This window comes from Branchiostoma belcheri, unplaced genomic scaffold (assembly GCF_001625305.1).
Source record: "Branchiostoma belcheri isolate BF01 breed outbred unplaced genomic scaffold, Haploidv18h27 scaffold136, whole genome shotgun sequence".
Classification (NCBI taxonomy): domain Eukaryota; kingdom Metazoa; phylum Chordata; class Leptocardii; order Amphioxiformes; family Branchiostomatidae; genus Branchiostoma; species Branchiostoma belcheri.
In genome coordinates, this window is record NW_017802780.1 from 357,630 (window position 1) to 384,610 (window position 26,981).

The 26,981-nt window shown below is 39.2% G+C and overlaps 1 protein-coding gene across 1 annotated transcript in view; it reads right to left on the bottom strand.

Moving 5' to 3' along the window:
- LOC109464300 overlaps positions 1-16,315 on the bottom strand; it is a 29,699-nt gene extending 13,384 nt beyond the window's left edge. The window contains exons 1-20 of the mRNA XM_019761252.1: positions 16,099-16,315; positions 15,380-15,652; positions 14,972-15,244; positions 12,313-12,585; positions 11,908-12,180; positions 11,284-11,544; positions 10,889-11,030; positions 10,474-10,598; positions 9,333-9,389; positions 7,680-7,855; positions 6,830-6,832; positions 6,061-6,168; positions 5,332-5,565; positions 4,529-4,777; positions 3,872-4,032; positions 3,405-3,583; positions 2,754-2,902; positions 1,409-1,517; positions 928-1,142; positions 554-728 (exon numbers count right to left, since the gene is read on the bottom strand). Coding sequence (XP_019616811.1) covers positions 554-728; positions 928-1,142; positions 1,409-1,517; positions 2,754-2,902; positions 3,405-3,583; positions 3,872-4,032; positions 4,529-4,777; positions 5,332-5,565; positions 6,061-6,168; positions 6,830-6,832; positions 7,680-7,855; positions 9,333-9,389; positions 10,474-10,598; positions 10,889-11,030; positions 11,284-11,544; positions 11,908-12,180; positions 12,313-12,585; positions 14,972-15,244; positions 15,380-15,652; positions 16,099-16,315 — 3,652 coding nt within the window. The remainder of the gene's footprint in view (positions 1-553; positions 729-927; positions 1,143-1,408; positions 1,518-2,753; positions 2,903-3,404; positions 3,584-3,871; positions 4,033-4,528; positions 4,778-5,331; positions 5,566-6,060; positions 6,169-6,829; positions 6,833-7,679; positions 7,856-9,332; positions 9,390-10,473; positions 10,599-10,888; positions 11,031-11,283; positions 11,545-11,907; positions 12,181-12,312; positions 12,586-14,971; positions 15,245-15,379; positions 15,653-16,098) is intronic.
- Positions 16,316-26,981: the final 10,666 nt, after the last annotated feature.

Sequence of the window (26,981 nt, forward strand, 5' to 3'; positions counted from 1 at the left end):
TCAGTTCGTTACAAAATATGGCAAAGAACAGTAGTGTGAATAGAATGTGCATAAACAAGTCGACATAGTCAGCATCACTTTCGTACTGAAACAATCTAAATGAAGTGATTGTTGCTGTTGGTACGAGATGCCCTACTTCGGAACGATTTATGATCATGTTCACAACACTGAACAGCTTTAGGCTGGGATTGTACAGGTTCACGGTGATTGTCAGGGATTTTGTGTACTTGTCGAAAAACTGGTTGTCTTTCAAGAAACCAAAGAATGATACAGCGGAGTCATGAACCAGGGGAACGCCAAACGAATAATGATTTGTGCATTCGAATGTGTTATTTTGATGAGGTAACACGTCTGTGACATTAAATCGCCAACAGTTATCAGACACACTCCACCCGATGTCATCAACAGACTTGGAACCTGCAGTGATGGACATTATATACCAAGTTTTATTTGTGGACTTTAACAAAATCTGCCCATAATAATATAATGATATTAACATCATTTGAGACATCTTTAAGATAAAGAAAGAAGAAGTAAATTTGTCCAAACGTACCTGGAAGTTGTCTAACTTGTATCAGACGTGGAGGACCGAGACGGAAGGATCCCGTGTTGTGTGCAAACTGTCGGTCTAAGTACTTCATGTCCCTTCCGTTGTACCAGGTAGCTGGGTAAAGGGTCGGCAGCAGGACGTCCTCAGTCCACGCGTAAAACTGGTCCGGGGTTTTAATCTATAGGCAAAATTTACAATTATCATTTGTACATTATTATAAGGACCTGTTCAGCGCACTGCGACAAAAGCCAGGATTCCAATCCCCAACCTCTTGCTAATTGCAAATTACTGGACTACGCTGAATAGGTTGACCATGTAGCTGTTAGTACATTTGCGTATATACTAGATGAACAGTATTCCTTACATCCACAACTTACCGCATCATATTCTTGCAGAATGTTGTTCGCCAATGACTGTGTCTCATCAAAGGCATGTTGGTCCTTATCCGCCTGGGCGATGTAGAAGAGGAGCACCACGAAGATAAAAAGGAGAATAAACTCCTTCAGTACTGATGCTGACTTCTCATTCAGTTCCTTCTTCTTTCTTACCGATTTTACATCAGAAATGGCAGTTGGATAGACCTTCTTTGGTGCTGTAGAGGCAAAGAAATAATTTGATGAAAATCTGTCATAATAAAAAATAACACATTATTGAGGTTGATGAAACTGTAGGAAGTAAAACCAAACTTCTATACATAATTTGCATTGTATTTAGTACAATTAGGTGTTACATCATAGTGTAATACATAAAATAGATATTTCATTTGGCTGTGAAAGACAAGAAGTATTTAAAGTGAAGACGACATATTGAGAGAAATCAGCCACAGGGGGTCAAGAATTAAAGTTTTAATTTTCTTACCTGTAGAGTTCCACAGGTTCAGCTGCAGGTCTTCCTTCAGAATAACCTGCGGCTTGGTGAGGAACGGGAGACTAAAGATGGCAGCCAGGCCCACAGCAAGGACAAAGATCTACGGGGAATACAGTTAAATATTTATATTATGCGGTTTGCATGGATATGGTTTCGTTCGTGTTTAATGATGGTATATTACGGCATTAGGTTCTTGTTGCAGTTTTAGTCTGTTTAGGAAAAAAAAAAATCATTACAACGTAAGCAACGTAAATACAATCTTTGTTATCGTTATCATTCCAAACCATTTTTATTTATTGCTTTTCAACCAGTTTCTTGTTAATTCAAAAGACGTTCTCAGCACTATAGGAGTAAAAAGACGTGGCGAGTATCATCTATATCGGTAAAAAGAATAACCTCTTCTACATCATAAGCCTAAAGCTTGTCCCTACTATATTCAATATTAAGTACGTGTCACCTGGAGAGTGTCCATTACACAACTGGACCCCATGAAGGACAGAACAAATGCCTTTATCCAGGCGTCACTTTTCTCCTTCCCCCAATCCATACTGTACAGGAGGACGAAGAACTTGGAGCTAGTGGACACCAGGAACACGGTCAGCCACGCCACGTACTTTGCTAGGCGAAAGAAAGTTCTCTTCCAATATCCTAATAGTCAACATAATGTTTACAAGATAAATGTTGTAAATGGGGTAAACTGTGAACTACATAGCTGGCTCTACAAATTAAATTTGAATAATTATTATTATCAACAGTATTACTTGTTATTTACTTGTAACAACCACGGATCTTCCCACGTTACCCATATTCACGTACTATCAGTAAGCGTTCGGGATGTTATAATCGTTTTAAAAAAAATTATCACTGGGCTTGTTTATAATGACAAGGAAGTTACATACAATAACACTAGATTTTTTAAAAGTAAAATCATACATTTGTAAAAAAAAGTAACATTAAGTAGCGTTCACATGATGAAAATGAATAAAAAAATCATAGTTTTGCTATCACTGATCCATTCTCATACCTTTCTTGGACGGGCGGATGGATATCTCCGGAGTGTTAACGGACAGTGGCGCCTCCATGCGGAACAACTGCAGAAGTACCAAATTGACTGGCAGCACGGTCAGGATAGTCATGAGACTGATGTACAGCTCCTATCGAAATGTAATTCACACATAATAAGGCTCTAAAACAGGTTACATATGATAGTAAGCTACGATAACAATGTAACTATTCTATGCATAAGGTTTTACTATCCAAGAACGGCATATGCAACTATTGTCACAGGGATTTTTGATAAAAAAGGAGAAAAATAATATCAACCGAGGAATATTACCTGTATGGTAAAGCGAACAAACCCCAGGTTCAACACTCTGGTGTCGGCAGTTGTGTTTTCTGCCTTGTACCACATGGCGCTGGATAGCATCATGGTGTTCAGTAGAGTAAAGCAGCAGGACAGACGCTGGGCCTTGGTGAAGAGTGAACCTACTCCGGGCAAAAAAACGACATGAGGAATTTGTTATTCATCAAACAACATGAGGAATTTGTTATTCATTTTTCTTTATTCATTTATTTATTTATACTTAAGTGCACCGGAATCGGTGTTCAGATTTTCATTATGAATATTTCATTATGTATTTGAATAATCATGCATGTTATTTTCAAACATATCATTTGCTTTTAATCGACGCTTATTAATGGTATTGTTGTCTGCACACTCTGCTGCACGACAAATCTGGTATTATAGAACCTGGGTTCGCGCTCGTGTCTGGCCACGACTAGAAAAAGGCATCGTTCTTACGGATGATGATGTAGAGCAGCTGGCGGCTCAGCAAATTACTGAGCCTGCGGACAACGAGAAGGGAGACCCGGTATGCCTGGCTACTTTAAAATTCGAGCCTTAGCGAAGCTCCTTGCACCAGTAGCTACCTGAGAAAGAGTCATGCTTCACATCAATTGAATGATGACAAAAGAAGAAGAAGCCTACCCGGTGCTGCTACAAGGGCAGACGCCCAGAGCTGTTTATCGTAGAACACGTCTCTGGTTGCCTCGTTAAAGACATTAGTAAAGGATGTCAGCTCCTCTTCGGTACTTGCGTGAATCACCTTCTGCACTTCACAGTCCCCCTTTTCTGGTGATAACCAGTCATTGCAGGTAAAGTACGACCTGAAAAGCATTACATTTAATTGATTTATTTTTGTATCAATTGTGTTATGCAACATGCCCATTTCATGACAGACAAAAAAAGTAGTAGCTGCCAAAACACTCATGCCAGTTGATTTTTATTCAACGTCATACAAGGTCGTACAAGGCATAGTGAATTCCACTAAACCAACATGCCAGGAGAGAATAAAAGACGGACTTGAGAATTGATTGTAGTGTAGAGAAGAAACCAAACTGGCAGAACAATTTTAACAAAGATTTGTCGATTTGTATAGTCTTTTTGCGTCTTACACCACGCCCGTTTCCATATCTCTGACGACAAAACTTCCGAGGAACCAGGATGCTGTGTCGCCTTCCCCAGAGTTATCATGCCAGATGCGCAACAACAGCACTTCTCCAAGTGACTCTCGCACAGGCATGACAAAATGTAAAGTGCTTCCACGCAACAAAGCCTGTAATTATCAACGGTAAATGACATAGCTTCTTATTTCACCCTTAAGTTTACATAATTTCAATAATCGTATCAAGAATTTTGCTCATAGATAACTCGGGACCAAGCTATATATAACATTTAAGCATATATAGCATATATATTGGCCTTGGATAATCAGATGTCCAAAATATTAAAAAAAAAACAGTATGAGGCATACATAGATATGTTTTATGTACACATCATATACACCAACCGGACGTTGAATAATCGAATTAAAAGGAAATACCATAGACATAATTCGGCATTCTATCTTAAGTTATTATTACTAATACTGCATAGATAGCATGACCTGTTTTAAGGTGCACAGTGTCCACATTTGTCAATAAAACAAAAAACGTCAATGAGATATAAAAGTGTCACAGATACATTTAAATGAAAAAGGATATTATAAGATGTAAGTTATGATATGGATAAAATCAAAGTAAAATCAATTTAAAAAATAACATAATACAGACCTCTCCTTTTGGATTTAGCATCTTGACTGGAGATTTGGCCTCTGACCCGAAGAGTTGGAAGCCGATCCGTGAGGTAGTCCCTGCCCCGAACATGGACCCGGTGGTGACCGTGAGTTGATAGACATGACGTGCGACCATCCTGTCAGGAGGGACCAGACTCACTTTGCACAGCGGCTCACTTTGGTTCTTTGCTCCTCCACTCGCTCCGGTAATGGGACTTACCCGACGGGTGAATGGACGACGAAGGGCCTTCCGATGGTGTGTAAAATAAAATATTAGCGCCTTTCTTAATAAGGTACATCAATTTGGCTTTATCTATACAAAACATGGCATTGATCAACAAAACAGCAAATTCAGCTAATCATTTTACCAGTTTCAAAATCAAATTTTAGTGACTCCGCACGTGGTATGTTTATGCTGAGTCGCATTTAAAAAATGCATGTAACTTTCTACACTTCCTAATGTATATCAGCGAACGGATCCATATGTTTTCATCTTTAAACACAATCCTACAATTTGACAAAAATAACGTCACTAGAGAGGTAAATAATTTCATTACTTGATTTTGTTTTAGTCACTTGAATTGATTGCACTTTTTGCTTGAAATCTGCATGTTTAATCTTAATGTAAACTCCAACCATGAATTAACTACGAGTTGCTCGTGACCACCTGAAGCATTAACTTTTTACTCTGCATATTGTACTAGTAAACTGCTGTGCTGTTTATGATTTCGAAAAAGCGTGACTAAATGAATAATGAAATATAATTCCTGAAGTTCAAGAATAAATCAACTTCAATCTTACCCGTACTTGGTGAAAGTCCACGCACAAGAGAACCATGAGAAGGAGGTACAGGATGAACTCGGACACCACGATGGAGAACACTACGGAGTTGTCGCTCAGGTGGAGGAAGTTCTTGAACGCGTTGATGAAGTAGATGGAGTTGGGGAGTGGAAGAGTCATGGTCCCTACAAAGACCTTCCACTCGGTCATGGGACACCTGCAGCTGATGACCCCGTCCTCGAGATTAATGTCAGCCTGTCATAGGTTCAAAGGTGAAAAAAATGGCAGTAGAATTATTTAGACAACACACTGATTGTATGGTGCTGTATATTCTGATATACTGCAGTGTTGATGTCAAAAGTTGATGATGGGTATTGTCTCTTGGTTGCTTCTATTTTAGATCTCTTTTAGATCTTATAGATTTCATTTGAAACCAGTTTTGTTGTTTTATGTCCGTATTTTCTTGTTATTTTATTTTATATCAGGAGTTGTCCGTATAGTGTTAATTCAGATATACTCGTGTAAAAAAAAGATAGACCATGCAATATGCCCATTGCAGATAAACATGTACTGAATACCGCTGTTTCAGCATAGGACAGCTTTTTTACGTTTTCAATCTTAATCTTGGCAACAGCTGACCAGTTTAGCTTCTACCTCGTCCCCGGTGATCTATCAGGTTTTGAGACCTTATAGGTAGGTTAAATAATAGTAGCATTGCAATCATTATTTCATTTAACTGAATAGACTAACATCGCAGTCCTCCAGCCCCCATTGGTTTGTATCGTCATTCCAAGACGAGCAGCCCACAGCTGACATCGACAGGGCGTAGTCTTCCCTGCTCAGGATCTGAACGGTGGGCTGCGGTTGACGACTTTGGGCGGAAATGGCCGGTCCTGGAAAGTTTAGATTCAAATCAATTTTTGCCCAATAACAGTTTCAGGTTTCGAAAACAAAGTGTTGTATGGATACATTACTGACGGATCAAAGTCTGATAAGATAATACCGACTAATTACCTAAAACTAGTTGGATCTTCATTTCGATTCTAAGTAATGCAGTATTGAACACGGTAAAACGTGTATGGCAGAGCGTTCTATAAGACTAAAGGTTAGTTACCACAAACCATGTATGTATAAAGCCGTTACCGTAGTGACAATTTGGACAAAGGATTTAATCAAAATATACAAGTTACATTAGGTATGCCTCATCAAGGTTTAAGAAACTCACCTAACTTCTGCACTCCCACATACAAAGGCCCGCCATTGTCAGTTGTGTTGGGAATGAAGGATGCTGAAACATCTGTCCCCTTGAGCCAGGCCTCGTATCCGTCTTCTTTAATAACTCTTTTCTCTCCATACTTTTCTGGAGTTGGAGGAGAGCCGTACGAGATGTACACGTGAAATGTCGCTTCTACATCCCACCAGTTCATACGGATAACCGGAATGACGTTATCAGCTGGAACATTGAAGGCGTGGTACGCCATAGTTGTTCCGTTAGTGTTCTCCTCCGCCGTGTTTGGACTTTCTGTCGTGACGTGTGATGACCGACTGCCTGGCTGTAGTTTATCATAGGACGGTACAAATGGCATATCTAGTTTTACCTTCCTGGTTTTAATAAGGTTTCCAGTATTCTTTGCATTGATTGTCAGAAACACCACTGACGACGAGATATTTTGTCCTCCTGTCGACTCAGTCCAAGAATATGGGTTCTTCCTGAAAACTAACATCTGAAAAACACATGGTACATCTTATCGTTTAGTAATTTAAACGATGCAGGATCTTACATTGGCTTGACAGTGAGCGTTGTCTCGATTATACCACTTTATCTTCAACAAACTGAACAATCCTGTTTTATTTTGCGCAGCAAAGTCGTAGTCTTGTGAGTCTGACTGGCATGTAGTAGTAGTAGTAGTAGTAGTAGTATATTTAATGATTAAAAAATGCTAGAAGAACGACAGGAGGCATTGTATTTTGCGTATTTCTTACCTTGATGCCCAACATATCTTGTGCATTGGTCCGATTTATTGGGGGGATATATGCCACAATATCCCCGGAGCCAATGTGAAGGTCTTTGTCAGAGGGAAATCTTGCCACATCCAAAGCGACGTTTTCTGTTCTAAAGCTTGATTGATATTCTACTTCCTCCGGCAGCAACGTCAGCAGTGTGTCGGCTACCTGGTCCAGAGATGCTACAATAGACTGCAACGCTTCTCCTTGCTTAAATGAATACAAATTTAAAACGTTAATAGTGTTAAAATGGATTTTCCTGAGTTGCTTTGAATTCTTCGGAATGCCATATTCAAGCTTGTCGAAATGTCATCAGTAACTTGATTCATTTATTGTGCGAATTGGCATATTGTTATAATCCTCACCATGTCTTCCTTTTCCTTCTTCTTCTCCTTTAACACCTTCAGCTGCTGCCTCGGGGAGAGATCGGTGGCACTCGTGTCGATAAGATCACTTTCTAACGTATTATCGGAGCCACTTGCTGTTTGCATTTTCTGTTTAGGTAACACATCGATGGCTTCTGAAACTGTCTGCACCAAGGCTAAAAAAGTGAGAAAATCCATAAAGTCATTTGCTTTAAAGGTAACTGATACGAGTAAAGTGGAGTAGAGCAGAGTTGAGTATGGTATATTAGAGTAGAGAGAAGTATATTATTGTATAGTATACAATATTATAGTATAGAATAGTATAGTATAGTTTAGCATAGTATAGTATAATGTAGCATAGAATAGTATACTCTTATAGTATATGATGATGAATATTATAATTGAGTGGAGTAGAGTAGAGTATAGTAAAGCTGACGATTAGTTTAGGAACCCGGGGAAGTGACGTAAAACTTTGAAAGTGATTAAAGCAACACTGTTGGATTTCTATAAATGCCTCTTACTGACAAAAGGCCAAGATATATATCTAATAAAACGAGATTATATTTTGATGGTCTCTACATTGTGTACCTAAAACAAATGTTTCTTACCGTCGGCTATTGTCTCCATATTCTCTATCGAAATGCCCTGTAATCCCCGAGCCGCAATGGCAAGTTGTTCTATGATCCCAGCAGTGGTTTGCTGTTTTAAATGCGAAAGATTAGTAATAATAACCACAATTATAATCCTATTTGCCACCATCAGATGAATTACCCCAAATTACTACGCATGGGTACAACTATTATACCAACAAGAACTCTGGGATTTCTTGTAAGATATTTTGGTTTCGGGAAATTTATTGGACCATACAATAAGATTGTGGAATATACTATACTGCAGCGGAATCTATGCGGGGTTAAAGTGATAATTCACGCGATCCTCAATTGCTGTCTCCATCTAATATTTTCTGAACTTTAAGTCGTTTCATTTCTGTAGTTCTTTTGACCTCCGGTTATGTGGACTGCCATTCACTTGCCATGTGTATGACGCAAGATCAACCTAATTTAATCAGAAACAAACTGACACTCCCCAATGAGACACCAGAACAATATTTCCGTCCCGGGGGTAATCAAAGGAGACTAAGTACACTTCAGCTCACTAACACTGACGGCGGCATTTCCGATTCGGCGGCATCAGCAGGCTTGATGATGTCTTTAATGTTGGAGGTCAATGCAAGAATGTCCTCTGCTTCAAGCTTCACTGGTAAGTTTTGGTCTAGGTCTTGTACCAGCTTCTCAAGCTATAGTTTGATTCCAATATTGGACATATTAGTGATTATATATTATGTTCGACTGGTACATGCAAAGAAACGTTTGTACATAAAACACCTAAGGTGCAGATTTTGCAAAGTATACGATCGTAAATACATTCGATGTTTATGTCTAAAAACAATCCAAAATTCTGCGCACCTTTTTACCCGGATCCTCTGTGGTCCGTTTGAGAGATGTTGTGTATTTGTTTATATCTGAAATTCAGACGCAAATAGTATCTTAGTCAATTTATACGAATTTATAAAACCCTGATATCTACATTAAGATGAGACACAACCTAGCGTCAGTAATATATTGTAAAACTCAAAACTCTACAATGACATACCTGGAGTCGATGTTAGTGAGATACGGGGAGGCTCTGTTGATCTACCAGGGGAAGTTACTGCGGAAGAAAGAAACATACCGTTATATAAATCATACAAACAGGTTACATTACATGTAATCATGTAATATAACTTTATATCAGAGGGAAACAATATGTCACAATATTTCAGACCTTTTTCAACGTTTTAGGTCTTTTAGGGGCTCCAAATACGTTTAGGTATGTTTAGCATGGCTAGATAAAACGTACAAAACTCTTACTGTAGTTTGTGGTGGTCCATTCTGCTGTTGTTATTGCGTCTTCATCCAAAGCAAAAGGCGTCGGTGATTGTGTTAATTTAGAATTGGTTCCTACAAAAACAGATAATAGCATTAACAGATCACACTCTTAATGTGTTTTATTTTTCTAATATTCCAAAGACAGTCTGTAGCATATTTTCCCTGTTTGTCCACGAAAAGGCAAATTTTGATTTAATCAAGAATATGAGATTGATGGCTGTCATAAACAAAATTATCAAAAATTTGACATTTTCAAGAGCAGAACTATTCATGGCTAAAATTTCCCATTGACATTTTCAAGAGCAGGACTATTCATGGCAAAAATTTCCCATAAATGTAAAATCTTCCAACTTTTTTAATGTGGACCCGTTTTTTTGTCACTTTACATTTGTCAGTTTTAAAACTTTGTAAATACCCGTGACAACCACATTGGTAGTAATGAAAACTTAATTTAAATGTACTTTCAAAGTCCCAATTGTGCACGTCGCTATCATGTGGTTTTGTAGCCTCTATCCAAAACGGAGAAGTGGTGGAAGTCGTCCTCATTCTATCCGATGTAGAGATTTCCGTCGCTGAGATAGTGCTGACCTCAATTGACGATAAAGATCCTTTAAGAAAAAAGGATTTCAAAGTGATGTTTTAAAGCGTTACAAATCCCCGTCACTTCAACAATGTACCAAAATCAACAGATGTATTAATCTAAAAAAAAGCTTCAATACAGAATGTTTCAAAGTACCTAAAATCAATGAATTGCCTACATGCACAAGATACAATGGATTTTCTATGAAATAAGGAAAAATAGCAAGACAATTACACTTTTATGATACGCAACGCATGACTGTATAGCGAAAACATAAACAGTATACCTGTACTATTTGAATAAGTGATGTCCACGCTGCGACCATATTTGCTGAAGGCCCCCATTTTGAAGACGTAAGTTGTTTCTGGTACAAGATCCGTGACGTTATAGGACGTTGTGTGCCCCTCGAGTCTAACATGGAAACGTTATCATTAGATACCGAATGAGTAAAATACGACATTAGATTATGTACATAAATATATACAGTTTCACTTAGTTTCAACTATGGCAAAAAGTATTTTGTAATTTTCTAAAAATAGTCGAGAGTCTACAAGAAGCATTTTGCAGCAGTACAAAAAGGAGCCACTAGTTACATTGACAGTAACGACATCTAACAAAGAAATACGAAATCGATTTGAAATATATCAAGATAACATGAAGCATATAATATATGGTCCACATAGTAAATTTTTAATTTTTACCTCAGGAATGTTCTTGTACTGCCCAATTCGTCTGAGATTTCCAAGTCGAATGATAGAATGTTGGCCACAGGTGAGGTCCATTCCAGGAACAGCCAGGTCGTGGAGGACTTGGCGACGTTCAGACGTGAGGGTGGATCTGTGTCTAAAGTTGTTAGAAAGTAAGATTAACACACTATTAGAAGTAGAAACAAGCCAAAAGTGATAAAATTGTACAAATACACCGTTCTTTCCAACCGATATAAACTCCCCCTAAGATTTTACGAAATTCAACAACTGAAATATGTTGTTGACATCCCTTCTTTTTCTTAATGATCTTTACCTATGGCACATTGTGATTTTATAATTATTGTATTCAATCTCCCGCTCTATTAACGGACCTCTGCCGTACCACGTACCTGTAATAACACTTGTACTGACGGCGAGACTCCTCCCAAACCTGCTAACGGCCACCAAGTCAATGTCATACTGAGAACCAGGAACCAGACCTGTCAGTTTACAGCTGTCTACATCCCCTGGTTCCATTACGGAAGTACTTCTTCCATTTCCTGTGTACGTTATGTTGTATGTGGTGATGACAGCTTTAGAAGGTAGCCAGGAGATTGTGACAGTGTTGGTTGTCTTCTGTTCAACGTACAGTGCCGTTGGACTAGGCGTTTCTGAGGATAAACGGCACAGTGTTAACATATGTTCTGGTATAACATATCTCTTCTGTTATATTCTTCAAGGATCAAAAATATCTTTTAGCTGCTGTTCGGCTTGTTTTCCCTTGGTTGAAAAATGAGAACAATAAATACTACAGAATACAAATATTAGCAACAATTCATTTTAATACAATACAAATCGTCGAATTTCTAGCAAGAAAGATTGACTAATTCTACAGGACAAATGCATGTGTCTTGGCATCAGTTCTGTTGTGGCACCTCGTCTTTACATGTTATTTATAGTTTGGGGGCCCTAAGGCCAATTCTTTATTGAGACCCCGATGGCCAATTTTATCTTTGAATACAACGTCTTCTTACGTGTTACCACAGCAATGTTCACCGCTGGTCCCTCGTTGTGCCTGTTGATGCTTGCGGCTGATATCACATACTCTGTGGCAGGGCTGAGGTCACTAAATGTCAGATCGGTTTGATCTGTGGGCACGAACTGTGTGAACAGGCTCTCAGTTGTATCACTCTGCCCTATCCACATCCTGTGGCCAATAGCGAGTGAGTTGGTCCTCTGTATCCAAGAAACTGTGATGGATGTTTCTGTAATGTCTTTCACCCTAAAGTCCTCAGGTGGGGGCGTCACTATTAGATGGATGAATATTACATTAAAAATACGTAGAACCCCTGAAGAGAAAAACGTGAAAAACACAGACTTTAGATATGATCTTGATTACACAAGTATAATGGTAATATAAATGCTGTAACCATACTCACTTGTTCCACAGGTTACCCCAACAGGCAAGCTCTTCTCATACATCCCAACAGCTACAAGCGTCACGCTGTATTCTCGATCAGCTAGGACATGCAGGAGTACTTGTTCCTCATTTTCCAGACCAGCGTCCGTTAGGTACACGTCTGCAGGACTGTCACTAACGAGGGTGCAGTTTACTCTGTATCCGATAAGGGGCGCTCTCGGCTTCACCCAGCTGATGGTCAGTGAATAATAAGTTGCTGCTGAGCAGGTGAGGAACTGTGGACTGTCCGTTTCTGAAACACACACACACATTGTCTTCACTACGTCACTACTTAGCTACTTGAGGACATCACATAGTTACTTTAGCTAGAGTAGTTTTGGTTTTCATTTTTATTTATTAAGGCTTGGCAACCACGCCGCGGCGCAGTGGTCTAGATGCGGCAACAACAATATTTGACACATAGTATTCAATGTTTCCTTTGTTACGATGGGTCTTGCACGTCGCATTGCACCAAGGCAACATAATATTTTGTATATGTGATATTTGCTATATGATTGACATCTGGAACAGTCTTCCAGACAACGTGGTGGGCCGGATCACTGACAACAACCTCCAGTCATTCAAAACAAGAGTACACCGGCATCTTCTTTCCACCACCAGGACTTCTGTATGTAGCTAGAACTTTGCAACCTTGCTGTAAACCAATGATTAGCCAGGAGTGTCACAATTTAGGCTATTGTTTACACTAGCACATAATACAAAAAAAAATCTGTCCACTGGCGGAAGGGGCCAAGAGTGATGTCCAAATATTTATGGTTATTAACTTGCTCATATAGATTCATACCATTTGTAATCTGCACGGTTCTCCCCACAAGTGTCAGCTTCTGTGTGACACCGAATAGCATAGACGCTGTCTAATCAGGATGATGATATTTTAGAATTAACCAATCTGACACTCTTCATATCCCGAGAAACTGCATTTTCACACACAATTACCGTTCCCGCTGAGCAATACAGTATAGTATAGTGTAGTCTGCAAACATGTGTATTTTGCATTTTTCTAGAAATTAAGGCAAGTCGTTGACATATAGGCAGAAGAGAAAAAGTACTAGTACGCTCCCCTGAGGCACCCCGCAGGTGTCCTCAGCCGTCTGTAAACACTAACCATGCAGATCTGTTCATCGTAATCGACCAGAGACTTATGATGTAAAACATTTTTTTTACTTCACTATCAAAACCCAATTTCTGGAGCTTAGACAACAGTATTGGATGGTTAACAGTATCAAAGGCCTTTCTTTAGTCGAGCAAGAGAGCAACTTTGACCTGACGGCAAAATATTATTAGCAGACCAAATGTCCTCCACAAGCTTTAGAACCGCAATGGTTGTACTGTGATGTTTTCGAAACCCGCCTTGGTAAACCGTAAGAAGGCTATTCTACGCCATTAAGCGCAATACGTGGTTACCAACGAGTTTTTACATGGTTTTAGATACACTCAGCACAGAAGACGGATGATAGTGGGCAACGTTAGCCCGATTTCCGGACTTGTAAATGGGCGTGATCTGGGCCGTCTTCCAGTTACTTAACCCTACCTAGACCGGGCTTTTTTGGGGCATGGGGGGACCGGGGGGGGGCTCTTTTGACCCTCCCCTCAGAACTCGCGAACGGTATGCCGTATGACCACCAAATTTTCAGAGGATGGTGTACTAGTTAAAATGTATCATATCTACAATTTTATGTCGATATAACGTAATATGACGTCATTATGACGTCATTAATGTGATTTTATTGGCCAAAACCGTCTAAAAAGGTTTTTCCCTGAAAACTAAATGGTATTCAACATAACTGTACCAAAAGTGTTTATGACAGAATATTATGGTGTACTAAGTCTTATGTTGCCCATAGCATCACTGGTTTTTATGACGTCATGCATATTTAAGATATCCACAATCTTGGATCATCAATCTTGAATTTTCAATAGTTTTTTTATGATAAAGCCTAAAATACATTAAAACATACTAAAGACCTTCATTTAAACATTTTTTGGAAAAAGAAATGGAAGTATTGATGGAATTTTAATGAAAATAACCTGTATATACCTGTTCTAATGATATGGTCCGCCATCTTGGATTTTGGCCAATGACGTCATCAAATTTGCATAAATTATGCATATTTAATGATAAAATTCACATAAAATTATATGGGATGTTATTAATATTAGAAACCATGAGTAACTTGACATAAAACCCATAAAACTCTATTGTTGAAACACAAAGTACTAACACAGATGAGCTTTCATTCGAACAAAGTACTAAATTTAGCAAAAAATGCCTGTCAGAAACCCGTTGCCATGGCAACACAAAAAATTATTATCTTATTCCAATGATAGAGAATTGTTGCCAACAATATTCTAGGAAAAGTCACTAAGTTTGGCCGTTCTAGGGCTAGCCGTTCAGATGCTAGGTGGCATCAAAGTTGGCGCGGGCACTTTTACCCCCCCCCCCGGTCTAGGTAGGGTCTTAAAAGACTTCTTCCTTGGCAAATGACAGGTTGAATATGTGCGTCAGGGGTTTAAAATGGCAGGGACGAAGACCTTTTGCATTTTTTAGGGGATTTAACTACTATGGCCGGTGGTCGATATTACGACCCATTCTATATGAAAATACAACGTGTCCTTACTTGTCACTACGGTAACGTCCATTGCTGGTCCCTCGTTGTACCTGTTGATGCTTGTGGCTGATATCACATACTCTGTGCCAGGGCTGAGGTCCATCAATGTCAGATCTGTTTGATTTGTGGGCACGAACTGTGTGAACAGGCTCCCTGTTGTATCACTCCGCCCTATCCACATCCTGTAGCCAATAGCGAGTGAGGTTGTCCTCTGTATCCAGGAAACTGTGATGGACGTTTCCGTAATGTCTTTCACCCTTAAGTCCTCAGGTGGCGGCGTCACTATAAGATGAATGAATATTACGTTAAAATGGATACGTAGAAAATTTGAAGGGCAAAAAAGGGCATGAAAATACAAGACTTTAGAGATCTAACGTACACTCTATAAGTAGAATAATATAAATGCTGTAATCATACTTGTTGCACAGGTGACTTCAACAGGCAAGCTCTCCTTGTATATCCCAACAGCTACAAGCGTGATGCTGTATTCTCGGTCAGCTAGGACATCCCGGAGTACCTGTTCCTCATTTTCAGGACCAAAGTCTGTTGAGATCACGTCTGAAGGACTGTCATTAACGATGATGTAGTTCACTCTGTATCCAATAAGGGGCGCTCTCGGCTTCACCCAGCTGATGGACAGTGAAGTACAAGCTGCTGCTGAGCAGGTGAGGAACTGTGGACTGTCCGTTTCTGAAACACACACACAGAAATGCAACTGTGTTCACTACGTAAATACAAAGCTTCTTAAGACACAACATAGTTTACCTACAATTCTAGAATATAACATCTTTTTGTTCCAAAAACTTTCATTACACATACTAGTAATCAATTGGTATTTTGTCATCGGTTCCATAACATTCGTACCTAATGCAAAAAAATACAAAATAGTTTGATCTAATCTTTACCGGTGATGCGTTAAATTGTGACGTCGCAGCTTTCAGATGTGGACGCAACATTGCGAACTGACGTAATGTTTGGATCCTCTTTAAAGCGTCAATGGTGACCCCCTCCTTATAAGTCGCGAATGATATGACCACCATTAAAAGGGAACATTAATTTTCTCTACAGTGGAAAGTTGCAATTATTAAGCTTGGCCTAATAATTACTTGGAATAGATACAGCGAATGCTTATTTACCCGTATATATTTGTACTTCGCACAAGGTCAGTACTCGGGAGTGTCCGGGAAGACGGACACCCACATACCGTCCCATCATCCCCGGGCATGAGACGGAAATGGACGGCTGGTTCAGGGCGATGTGATAATAACCACCACACTTGGGGTTCTCGCTGACCTGGTAGGAATTCCCAATGTGGATGTTGAAGGGGTTGAGTCGTTCCGGACAACAGTCCATGCGGTTAAAAATGACTACTCTGTTTTAAAGACAAAGGCGCTTTATTGTTTATGAAATTATATAATCCGTTAAACATTATTTTACACAATATAATACGTGTTTACGTTGATGGATCCTCACTTACAAGCTTCTTTAAAGCAACAAACGAAATTTGTAACTGATTAAAAGGGAAATCTAGACAGATATGAACCACGCATGCAAACAAAAATTATCCAGCTTAAATTGTGAAATCTAAATCACACCCCGCATACAGTTAATTTCAGAATAGCTTTTGTTATTGGTTTACTTTTTGGGGTTTGAAAAAGATATTTACTGATGTGGAATATGCAAAAAGTACATGACCACACTGCCTTTTTACGAATGACATGCTTTAAAAGGCGGAAATTAATGCGCGCGCGGGTGTCATCAATAAAACTAAAATCAGTGTCGCCTTTGGAGAAATATATAAAATGATCATAGCAATAGTTAACACCCTTTGACTAATTCGAATATATCTAGTAGTGTAACTTTTGATAAGTATCTGACTTGCAGGAGATATTTGAAAGTTCAATTTTATATTGTTATATCATTATATAACTCTAATATGTGTTTTTGAGAATGTTAAAGTTTATAGGAGAAGAACTGCGCATAGCAATATATATATATATATATAAACATAGTTCGTGATGCTAACAATATCTAATATGTGTGATTGTTATTTGCTTGTTTGTAAACCATTTATCCTTATGTAAATCCACTGATTGACTAAACACTCTGTACACATACCTGGCAATCATGTACGATTGACCGAGATCCACCCACCAGCTTGGATCAGTCTCTCCTGCGTTTGCAGTGTGTGTACAAGTTCCAGCCAACCAGTTGGAGTCGGTGTTCCCGTCTACGGCACGGCTGGCAGCCCCCGGCCAGTGGGTGCTTGTTTGGTACGCTGTCTTCCCAAGTGCGACATTGACACCTGTCCGGGCGAGAGGACTGCCATTGTTAGTATTTTAGGCCCGGTTTAAGTGGAATACTACAGTATCGTACGGCAGCGCCTGGTCGGATGACAATTTCTTTCTTCATATACCGGGGGAAAGTGCCCCGGACCCCCACTGCGTGCCGCCTTTGCGTGGCACACTAGCCCAAAACGGCCATGGAAATCGAGGCATTTAAGATAGCGGAAAAATAAGCCGCATATTTAACGTCACCATACACGTTTTAGGTGGCGTTCTTGTGTGAAAGTGTGTCTGCGCGTCAACACAATAACTCAAGAAGACTTACATAGATGATTTTAATAACTTTCTAAGGAATGCAAACAATCAGAGTTGTATGGTCTTTAACTTGCTTTTTCATAATTATTTCTTTGTATTCTGTTGTGTGTTTTTTTTGGTCATGTTGGCTTCTCAACAAATGGTGTTGATGATTTAGCAGTAAGTCTGTACCATATATAGCTGTGTTTTCAAGGTGGCGTCAACAAATGCCGCATAGAAATGAACAATACGTGTCCTTCAAAAATGTCACTTGAATAACTGATGAAGAAGCAGCTGCAATGTAGTACAATAATGGCGGCTTAATGATTCAAGGACATTTCAAGGATAAAGTGCTTGTTTGATGTTTGCCTGATCTGGAAAAAATGATATGCTAAATATATGAAAAAAATCAATAATTGGTAATTGTGAAAACACTTTTTTTTACATTCTGATAGAATACACCTGAATACAAGTATACAATATGTATCTTTAACTACTGCTTACACCTGATCTTGGATGACCTATCAGGCCATTTACACGTTTACATATGTTGCGCACAGCAGGACAAGGGTTAACATAGTACGCTATAGATACATACCAAAACACAAACGTATACACACCCTAATAGTAGACTGTAGTGCAGTTGGGACATTTGCAAGATTGCCGGTATAATTAACTTCAATGTTACGTTATTTGTAATCAAAGTGGGGTGAAAAAATGAAACCAAACATGGGACAAACCATGAAAGAAAGACATGAGTAAATTTGTTCAAATTTGCCAAAAAACTTGTGTGACCCCAGGCGATACTTTAAATCCAACTAATGAGCATTTTATTGATTTTCCGTTTTTTTTTAATAGATTTGTCAGTAAGCAGTTTCCAACTTCCCATTCTCTTCCTAGGAGCATTGAAAGTTAAAATTACTAAAAAACTATCTTTGAGCTACCTGACATGTATTTTGGACTGAACTACAAAGTATATATTAACATTCAGAAACAGACAAAAAAGGTTCACTGCAAGGTTCACATTTGTGCCTTCTATAAAATAGATCATTACTTTTTAATCTAAGTATCTGTCACAAACTACGTCAAAATATGTGGTCTCCTGGCTATGTCCATGGTTCTGTTGAGCAAATAACTGCAACAACTGCAAATAAAGGCAACAGTGGTTCCACTGAATGGATCCATGCTAGGTGTTTTTATCCGAGGCTCGGAACACTTCAATATATATATTTAAATATTTCAACGGTAATTTCATTGATTTTTGGCCAAAAGAACAGATTTATCGATATTTCTGAACAGGCAAACATCAAACAAGTATTTTATCCTTGAGGTGTCCTCGAATCATAAACCATTATGATACTACATTGTAGCTGCTTCATTAATTATTAAAGTGACATTTTTGAAGGACACGTATTGTTCATTTCTATGCGGCATTTGTTGACAGCCATATATGGTACAGACTTACTGCTAAATCATCAACACCATTTGTTGAGAAGTCAACACCATGTGTTGAGAAGCCACCATGACAAAAAAACACAACAGAATATGATGAATTAATTATAAAGAAGCAAGTTAAAGACCATACAACTATGGTTGTTTGCAATCCTTAGAAAGTTAACACTATGGTAAAAAGATATTTTTCCATCCCCATATCAAATGTAAATCACTCACACTACATTCCATTACAACTTACGTTATAGACAACTACTTGTCAAACCTTGTGATTTTGTTGTTACATGTAACAAATGTATTCTACGAGACTCTGCATTTTTTGCAATCCATTTTGAAAGGCATTGATGGTAAGCATAGGTGAGAGAAAGACCCTGTCTCCATTCCTAATGAAGAAAATATCGGTTGCTTATTGAGAAATAATTGATTGTATCATCACGCAGCTGTTTAGCTGAAAACATATACATGTTAAGTTAGACAATATAAACTGACTACGTCAGCTGCAGTTTATATAATGTGTATGGGTTCAAATTGCGTTATAACTAGATATTTGTGTCTACATCAGTACAGCCGGTGTACCCGCCCTTCGGTGTAACAAACCATATTCGCAGACACGCGGCGCAGCGCACTTAGCCTTAACCAGGCCTTTAGACGGGAATACGGGTAGTAGAATTCGGCAAAAAAAATAATAGAATGGGCCAAGGGAGCCCGGTCGCGAGAAGGTAGTTTCTTTCCCTCCGAAGCGGCCAGTCGATCTACAAGGCGGCCAAACTCACCTGGCGAATGTTCTCCTATATATAGCCAGCGCCGTAGTTATATTAGTCTGGTAGAAACTATATTGCACACCTATCTCCCAATCTTTGCACATCAAACTACAAGAGTTTTTTTTTTAAGATATCAGTTATTATGCCTTTATTGTACTTGGTGGTTACGTGTTCTTGGGAAATCTTTGGAAATTCTTTGGAAGTTTTTTTATCACGTGAATTTTGGGTTTATAACCGATATTTAAACGTATCAATACATTAGGAATAATCAGATACAGTAGATTCCCACAATATCATACATAGGCTTATTTATGTTACATATTTTCTTTTACAACTGACGACGTATATCTTAATTATATCTTAAGTATCAATGTAATATTAACCATGTAACTGCGATCCCAGTTATATGGTTGAAAGTGTTACAACAGTTCAGTTGGATAATATTGAATTTCAACAGGATGGGTAAAATAGTACCCTCTACCAGGCTTCGGGATGGGGCTGAAGAGTAGAAATCGGCCAAATAGAGAGATAACATTCCAGGGGAATTTGTCTGCTGGGAGAGAACATTTTATCGCACCCGAACAAAATGTTCTCTCCCAGCAGACAAAATCCCTTAGAATGTTATCTCTATTTGGTCGATTTCTACTCTTTCCAGCCGCCTCGAGCTCCCCAGGCCTAGTAGAGGCTAGTAAAATAGTAATGTTGATTGAAGGGCAATTTTGCAAAAATGTCCTACCTTGTGCTTGAGTCACCAGTTGAATCAAAGTCCAAACAAAGACGACTAGGTAGACCGAGGGACTTTGCATTGTCTTTGTCATCTTTGCGGCGTTCACCAAACTTTTGTTGGGTGGTCAACAAGTTCCGCAACCAGTCCAGAAAGCGTCACCGTCACTGACTGGTACCGTTGCTACAGGTGCTCCACAACATACGAAAACCACACCCATTTCTTGTCGTGCCAAATTAGAGGAATACAATAAAGATGTACAGCGTAGAATCGTAAAAATTAGTCGAGTGAATGAATCTATGACTACTAAAAGCCTTTGCCGAGAGCTTCTGTGTAGAGATGTAATTACCCTGGTAAGTGCGTGAACAGTTGAAACGCATAGAATGATTTATAGAAGGATGGCTGAATACCTTTTATTCTACATTTTCCCTGAAGGTCTTACTGAAGGTCAAAACAAATACATTTCTTCATCATTGTGTTAAGAGAAATATATCACCATGGTTCCGGTATTCCTTTGTTGTGGTGGTAAAATGTAGGACTGCACAGGTTTTTATAAATTAAAGAGGATTATCAATTTCTGGTCTATTTGCATGTTAGCAGTCGAGCGCTTTTTAGTAGTCCCTTGTAGGTCCTGTAGTTGATATTTCACGTATCAAAATGTTTTCATGATCGGGTGAAGAATAAAGACGTAATGACCCGTCCCAAGGTGTTCATATAGTATAATGGGCCTTGTCACTATAATTCTCTTCGTTACAGTTGATATTTGTTTAGACTTCTGTTAATTCAGCTCTGCGTTCAAAACAATTCAATTTGATAGTTGGCGTCACGGGTTGATTTTTGTTTAGAGCTCTGTTTATATTATATCAAGCAACGATGTTTTGGTGATTCATGTTACCGATTTTCCCCAATGTAGGTCTGTTACAAGGGCTCTGTTAACTTAGCTCTGCGGCAAAACAACTCAATTTGTTGTTGGCGTCACGGTTCATTCTGTATAGAGCTCTGTGGATATTAAGTCTATTCGATGTTTTGATGGTTCATGTCACCAATTTTTCCCAATAAATGTCTTGACTAGGGCTCTGTGAATAGAGCTCTTTGGCAAAACAAATAAATTCCTTGGTTGGCGTCTACAATCGGTGCAATAGCTCAATTGGTAGAGTGCTCGCTTTGTAACCGGGAGGTCGTGAGTTCTAAACCCGGCCGGGTCCTACCAAAGAGTTTAAAAATGGTACACACTTCTTTCTATGCTTAGCACTCAGCACATATGAGAAAAAGTGTGGGGAAGTCAAACACACAGCACTACCAGCGGACTAGCCCCCTGCTGTAGTGCATTGCACAACTGTGTATCGCCCAAGGGCTACAGAAATGGATATGGGCACCACCCTACGCTCTGTATAAGAAGCATGGGAGACCTTTCCTTCCTTTCCGTCTGCAATCGATTGTTGAGGTCTGTCATAGAGTCTGTAAAGGTATACGTAGGTCTGGGTACAAAACAAGTCGATTCGATAGTTGGCGTCGCAAAAAAACTAGCCCAATGGGGATCTGTACATGTGAAGGAAGCGTTACCTCTGTAGAGCTCTGAAACACTGCTACACACTGCTTTCTCTGCTTAGCACTCAGCATTTGGGAAAGAGTATGGGAGTTAAACAGTTTGACACACACATAACTACCAGTGGACTACTCCCCTGCTGTAGTGATGTCACTGCTGTGTGGCACAGGGGTATTGAAAACGGAGATGTAATTATGTTTCCAAATGTTTTAAAAAGAGAGAAAAAAGGGCAACTAACAGTAGATGATAGGTAATATATAGTGTTGTTGTATTGTATAGATTCTTAGCACTTTGCATTAAAATATAGCGTTTTAGTATGAAATGATCAATGCGTTTTGCATACTGCATACCCTCTTGTGCATTTAGCCCATCTGGGCAAGAACATGCAATAAAGATCATATCATATCAAATCATATCATATATTCCTATAAATTGGAATGAAGCCGCTTCGAGTTTCCAAGGACATTATACATAGCGTTACCAGTTTTAAAAGGTCACAAAGTTTCGTAAACATCCGTTGGCTTCCGAGAAAAAAACAATCAAATCAACCTCAGCTCCCATAGTTGAAAGTAAAGTAGTTTTTTGAAGAGAAAAAACTGCTAGCTTTGATTCCGTCCGCAAACGCCGTCATGAAAACCCTGCTCTGTGTTTTTACCGCTGGTAACTAGTCTACGCTTAGTGTTTTATCTCAAAGAACAGGCTGCGCAGGTTGCGTGGTTTATATTAACCTGGCATCGTGGCAATACAATGTCCTTAACGTAACGTAACGTAACGTCTTCAGCATATTTTCTTTTTTTTTCAAATTTGTTCAGAGAAAATGCAACGGATTGTCGACACAATACATACAACATAGCCAAAAACAACACATGTGCACACTGATCTGTTTCGTAATGTCCGCAGCCACAGTAAAGCTAGCGTCGAATTCGTGACTTACATTCTTTATCAATATTAACATTTTGTAGTTTTTCCCTGTTTTTCACCCATAAATGATAATCAGTTGTCCATACTTTCTCAAAAAACCATATGGATCACATGTAGCTATTCACATGTACCAGCTCCATGCCGAAATGGAAAAACCGAGGAGGTTAGAAAAGGTATTCAACGTCAAAACAAGACATGTTTTACGCAGGACGATAGACAACAACTAAAATGGAGTAAACAGCCGGACCGGTCTTGAAAGTTTATCAAACGGGTTTGAGTAAAAGCAGAAACTCAATCAAATCAAACTCGTCTGGTACAGCTGAAAGCAGTGCCTTCATGAAAATTCTCTCTCTGAAATCTATATCACCTTTATGTTTTCCTTTGTTCTTGTTACCTTCTACAAGAAGGCTAGGTTTTCTGTAGCGTTTTTCCGTTTGTCTGTCTGTCTGTTTACAGCATTAATCAAGCTCAAGAAGCTGCATTTTCGTGCAACTTTGTAGGTGGGTAGATCTTGATGAGACCTAGAAATGGTTAGATTTGGGCAGCTTGTTCTGAAATTGCAGGGTAGTTTGTTTTTTTATTATCCAGATTTTGTTATCCATTATGTTCAGTTTTGCCTTCGAAATCTAATATATAAACCAACCAACTGAACAAACAAATGTCTGTTCCCTTTTTCAATGTCTGAATCCATCGTTACTCATTTAGTTCAGTCCTGTTTGACTATGCAAGTAACATTAGGTCACTGCAAGTAAACATCTTGAACAGACATCTTTGCTCATTTTTGGCATGTTGACCACTGTCAGAGGGCAACAAATTTTCTTGTTTTTATTTCCAAAATCAGGCGAAAATTAATGTGCGCGCTGATGTCATCCATAAAACATCCTTGCTGCGGCCTTATGAATGATTATATGTACCTTGTAAGCTACAGAGAATGCAATAAGAACAATCGTGCTTATCGTCATACAGCCCAAGATTGGTCCTTTTAGCTGGTGGGCGTCTAAGTTGCCACGTCATTTTAAATTAGTCTCAGTATTTTTAAAGCCATTTATACAGACACACGCAGAGTTAAGACCAGTGTGCACACCATTTTCTATAGTGGGAAAGATTTGGCACATTGGCTGGTGCATGGCGGCAAGATAAGGTATTTGATTATTCTTCCCCATTCAGTGATGATCTGTGATATTTGTTAAATCGGTCATGAATTCGAGCTTTAGTGGCGAATTTTCCGCACACCAATATCGTATACATAGTTCCAAACAATTCTTGCTTTTCTGTCCATGTTTTTTTTTTGCTGAGTTTAAGAAGAAATCTATCTGGACACGCCCAAAACTACGCCGAATACTACTTCAGGCTCCCTATATTGGTATAGTGTCTTAGTGTTAATGGTAGCAATTTTAACCGCTAATTTCTGGATGTGTATCAAATGTGTGTTACCTGTTGTTCTGTACATGTATGTTGTTCGTTAAAGGGGACGATTAAACTGTCCACATGAGTTACCGTTTGCCCCCCGAATGAATCTGCTTTGTGATTATTAGTGCACCCAATCATACAGGACCATACCATGTAATGCTACTGCAATGTACATGTAAACGAGCCCATGATGTTTGGATGTGTATTAATTGTGTGTTGTTGTTTTTTTTCGGCACAGAAATGTCGGCAACCGCAAAAAAGCTCCCTCCGGACGGAGGGGACAAAACGGCCGTGGACATCAGTAGGCTCAGCTCGGGGCGTCTGCACCCTGTGCCCGATGAATGTTTGGGGCACGAAGAAGAGACTGTCTACGACTACGACATTCCTGAAGATGTGCGCGGATACAAAGAAGACGGGTCTGTCCACGACAAACCACGAGAAGCTCACGGAAACAAAGCCTCCGGCGAGGACGAAAGCTTTGCTTACAAGGCTAAAGGTACGTCTGAACACCCACAAATCAGGGACCAATCAGAACGGCTACAAGGCCAGGAAGTGGCCAAACAATATTAATGATTTACGTCGATGAAGGTTAGACATCCAGGTAATACGATATGCCAAAAAACAGTTACTCAAGCAACTGGATATGATTTTGAAAACGTCAGACGTTTCAGCTAGTATCCACTAGCTTTCGTCAGTGACTGAGAGACCAGAGGGGAAAGCAGGTTTATATACACAACCTGTTGATTGATATGCAAATAAAGTGAAGACAAATTTTTGGAAGTCGAAAAAGGAACAAAAGTCAGACAAGTCAAGACAAGATGATGCAAATTAGTCTTCACTTTATTTGCATATCAATCAACAGGTTGTGTATATAAACCTGCTTTCCCCTCTGGTCTCTCAGTCACTGACGAAAGCTAGTGGATACTAGTTGAAACGTCTGACGTTTTCAAAATCATATCCAGTTGCTTGAGTAACTGTTTTTTGGCAATATTAATGATTTATTTTGGCGACTCAAAACAACTATACAATGGCAGCTTTTTAGCTGAATTATAGTATGGCATTCCAAAAGAGAATATTTACACTTGATTTATACTATTAATACTTAATCAATACAACTTAAAATGTCTTACGTTAGGCCTGCACATATACACATATTAAAATCATTTCGTAAATTTGTTAAAACATATTAATACAACACTTTAGCAGGTAATCATGGTAGATGGACAACGCCTTTACGTGTCATGTCTCATTAAGTAGATCAACCAGGAAAGGCGTCTTGCGATACCTCTCATTTCTACAATGAATGGATAAATGAAACTTTATTTTCGTGTTGTGCGCTTTACCGTGCCCAGGCCGTGTGGGCTTATACGACACCGTTGATTATAAGTTATACATAAAAAAAAAGAGAATCAAAGGTACAGATAACAGAATCCGAACAAAATATGAACACAGATAAAGGTAGGCTATATACAATATACGAATATATGGACTCCCCAAAATAGGCTAACTCTCCTTAACAATGCTTAGGAGAATGTCGGGAGCAAAGTCGGTTGTAGATGGCCGGTGTTCGGCAAGATCGGCTAGTGTTTAAAACATCCGGGTGTGGCCGGGAGGTTTGGCCATGTATGGCAGATGTTCGGGGGTCAAAGTAGACTGAAATTTAACTCAAATTTGTTTTGATTTGCATAGAAAGGTAGACGTGGCCTAAGTCTGATCGCGGACTGTTCCCAAACTTCAACGGTTAGGTTTGTTGGTGGTTGGGGGAAGGTTCTCAATGCTTGACAGGGGCTTTACAATTAGACGTCTTAGGAACAAAAACGGATTGATACTTTGTATTGCCATGGTCTGCCCCGACTTGTGCTTCAAATCTTGTAAATTTTGAGGACCCCTTAAAGGTTTTTGTGCTTAAAATTTGCATTCGTAGGTCCTTTAACATGATAATTCCAAAGCAATAGACGTTAACAATCGGTGCACATGTTTGAATGTCTAGAAAATTCTGTAATGAATGTAGCATAATATTAGTATGTATATTAGTGCTTGTGACGGGGATAGGTTTGTTGGTTCCTGAATTATGCAACACGTAGTATTACGTACGCATATCATGTATAAGAATACAATATGTTTTTTTGTATATCTTTTTGTATATATATGCTTAGGAGAATGTCGGGAGCAAAGTCGGTTGTAGATGGCCGGTGTTCGGCAAGATCGGCTAGTGTTTAAAACATCCGGTTGTGGCCGGGAGGTTTTGTCATGTATGGCTGATGTTCGGGGGTCAAAGTAGACTTAAATTTAACTCAAATTTATTTTGATTTGTATAGAAAGGTAGACGTGGCCTAAGTCTGATCGCGGACTGTTCCCAAACTTCAACGGTTTGGTTTGTTGGTGGTTGGGGGAAGGTTCTCAATGCTTGACAGGGGCTTTACAATTAGACGTCTTAAGAACAAAAACTGATTGATACTTTGTATTGCCGTGGTCTGCCCCGACTTGTGCTTCAAATCTTGTAAATTTTGAGGACCCCTTAAAGATTTTGTGCTTAAAATTTGCATTCGTAGGTCCTTTAACATGATAATTAAAAATCGTGGGGTCGTGTGGCGCAGTCGGTAGCGCGTTCGGCTCACACCCCAGA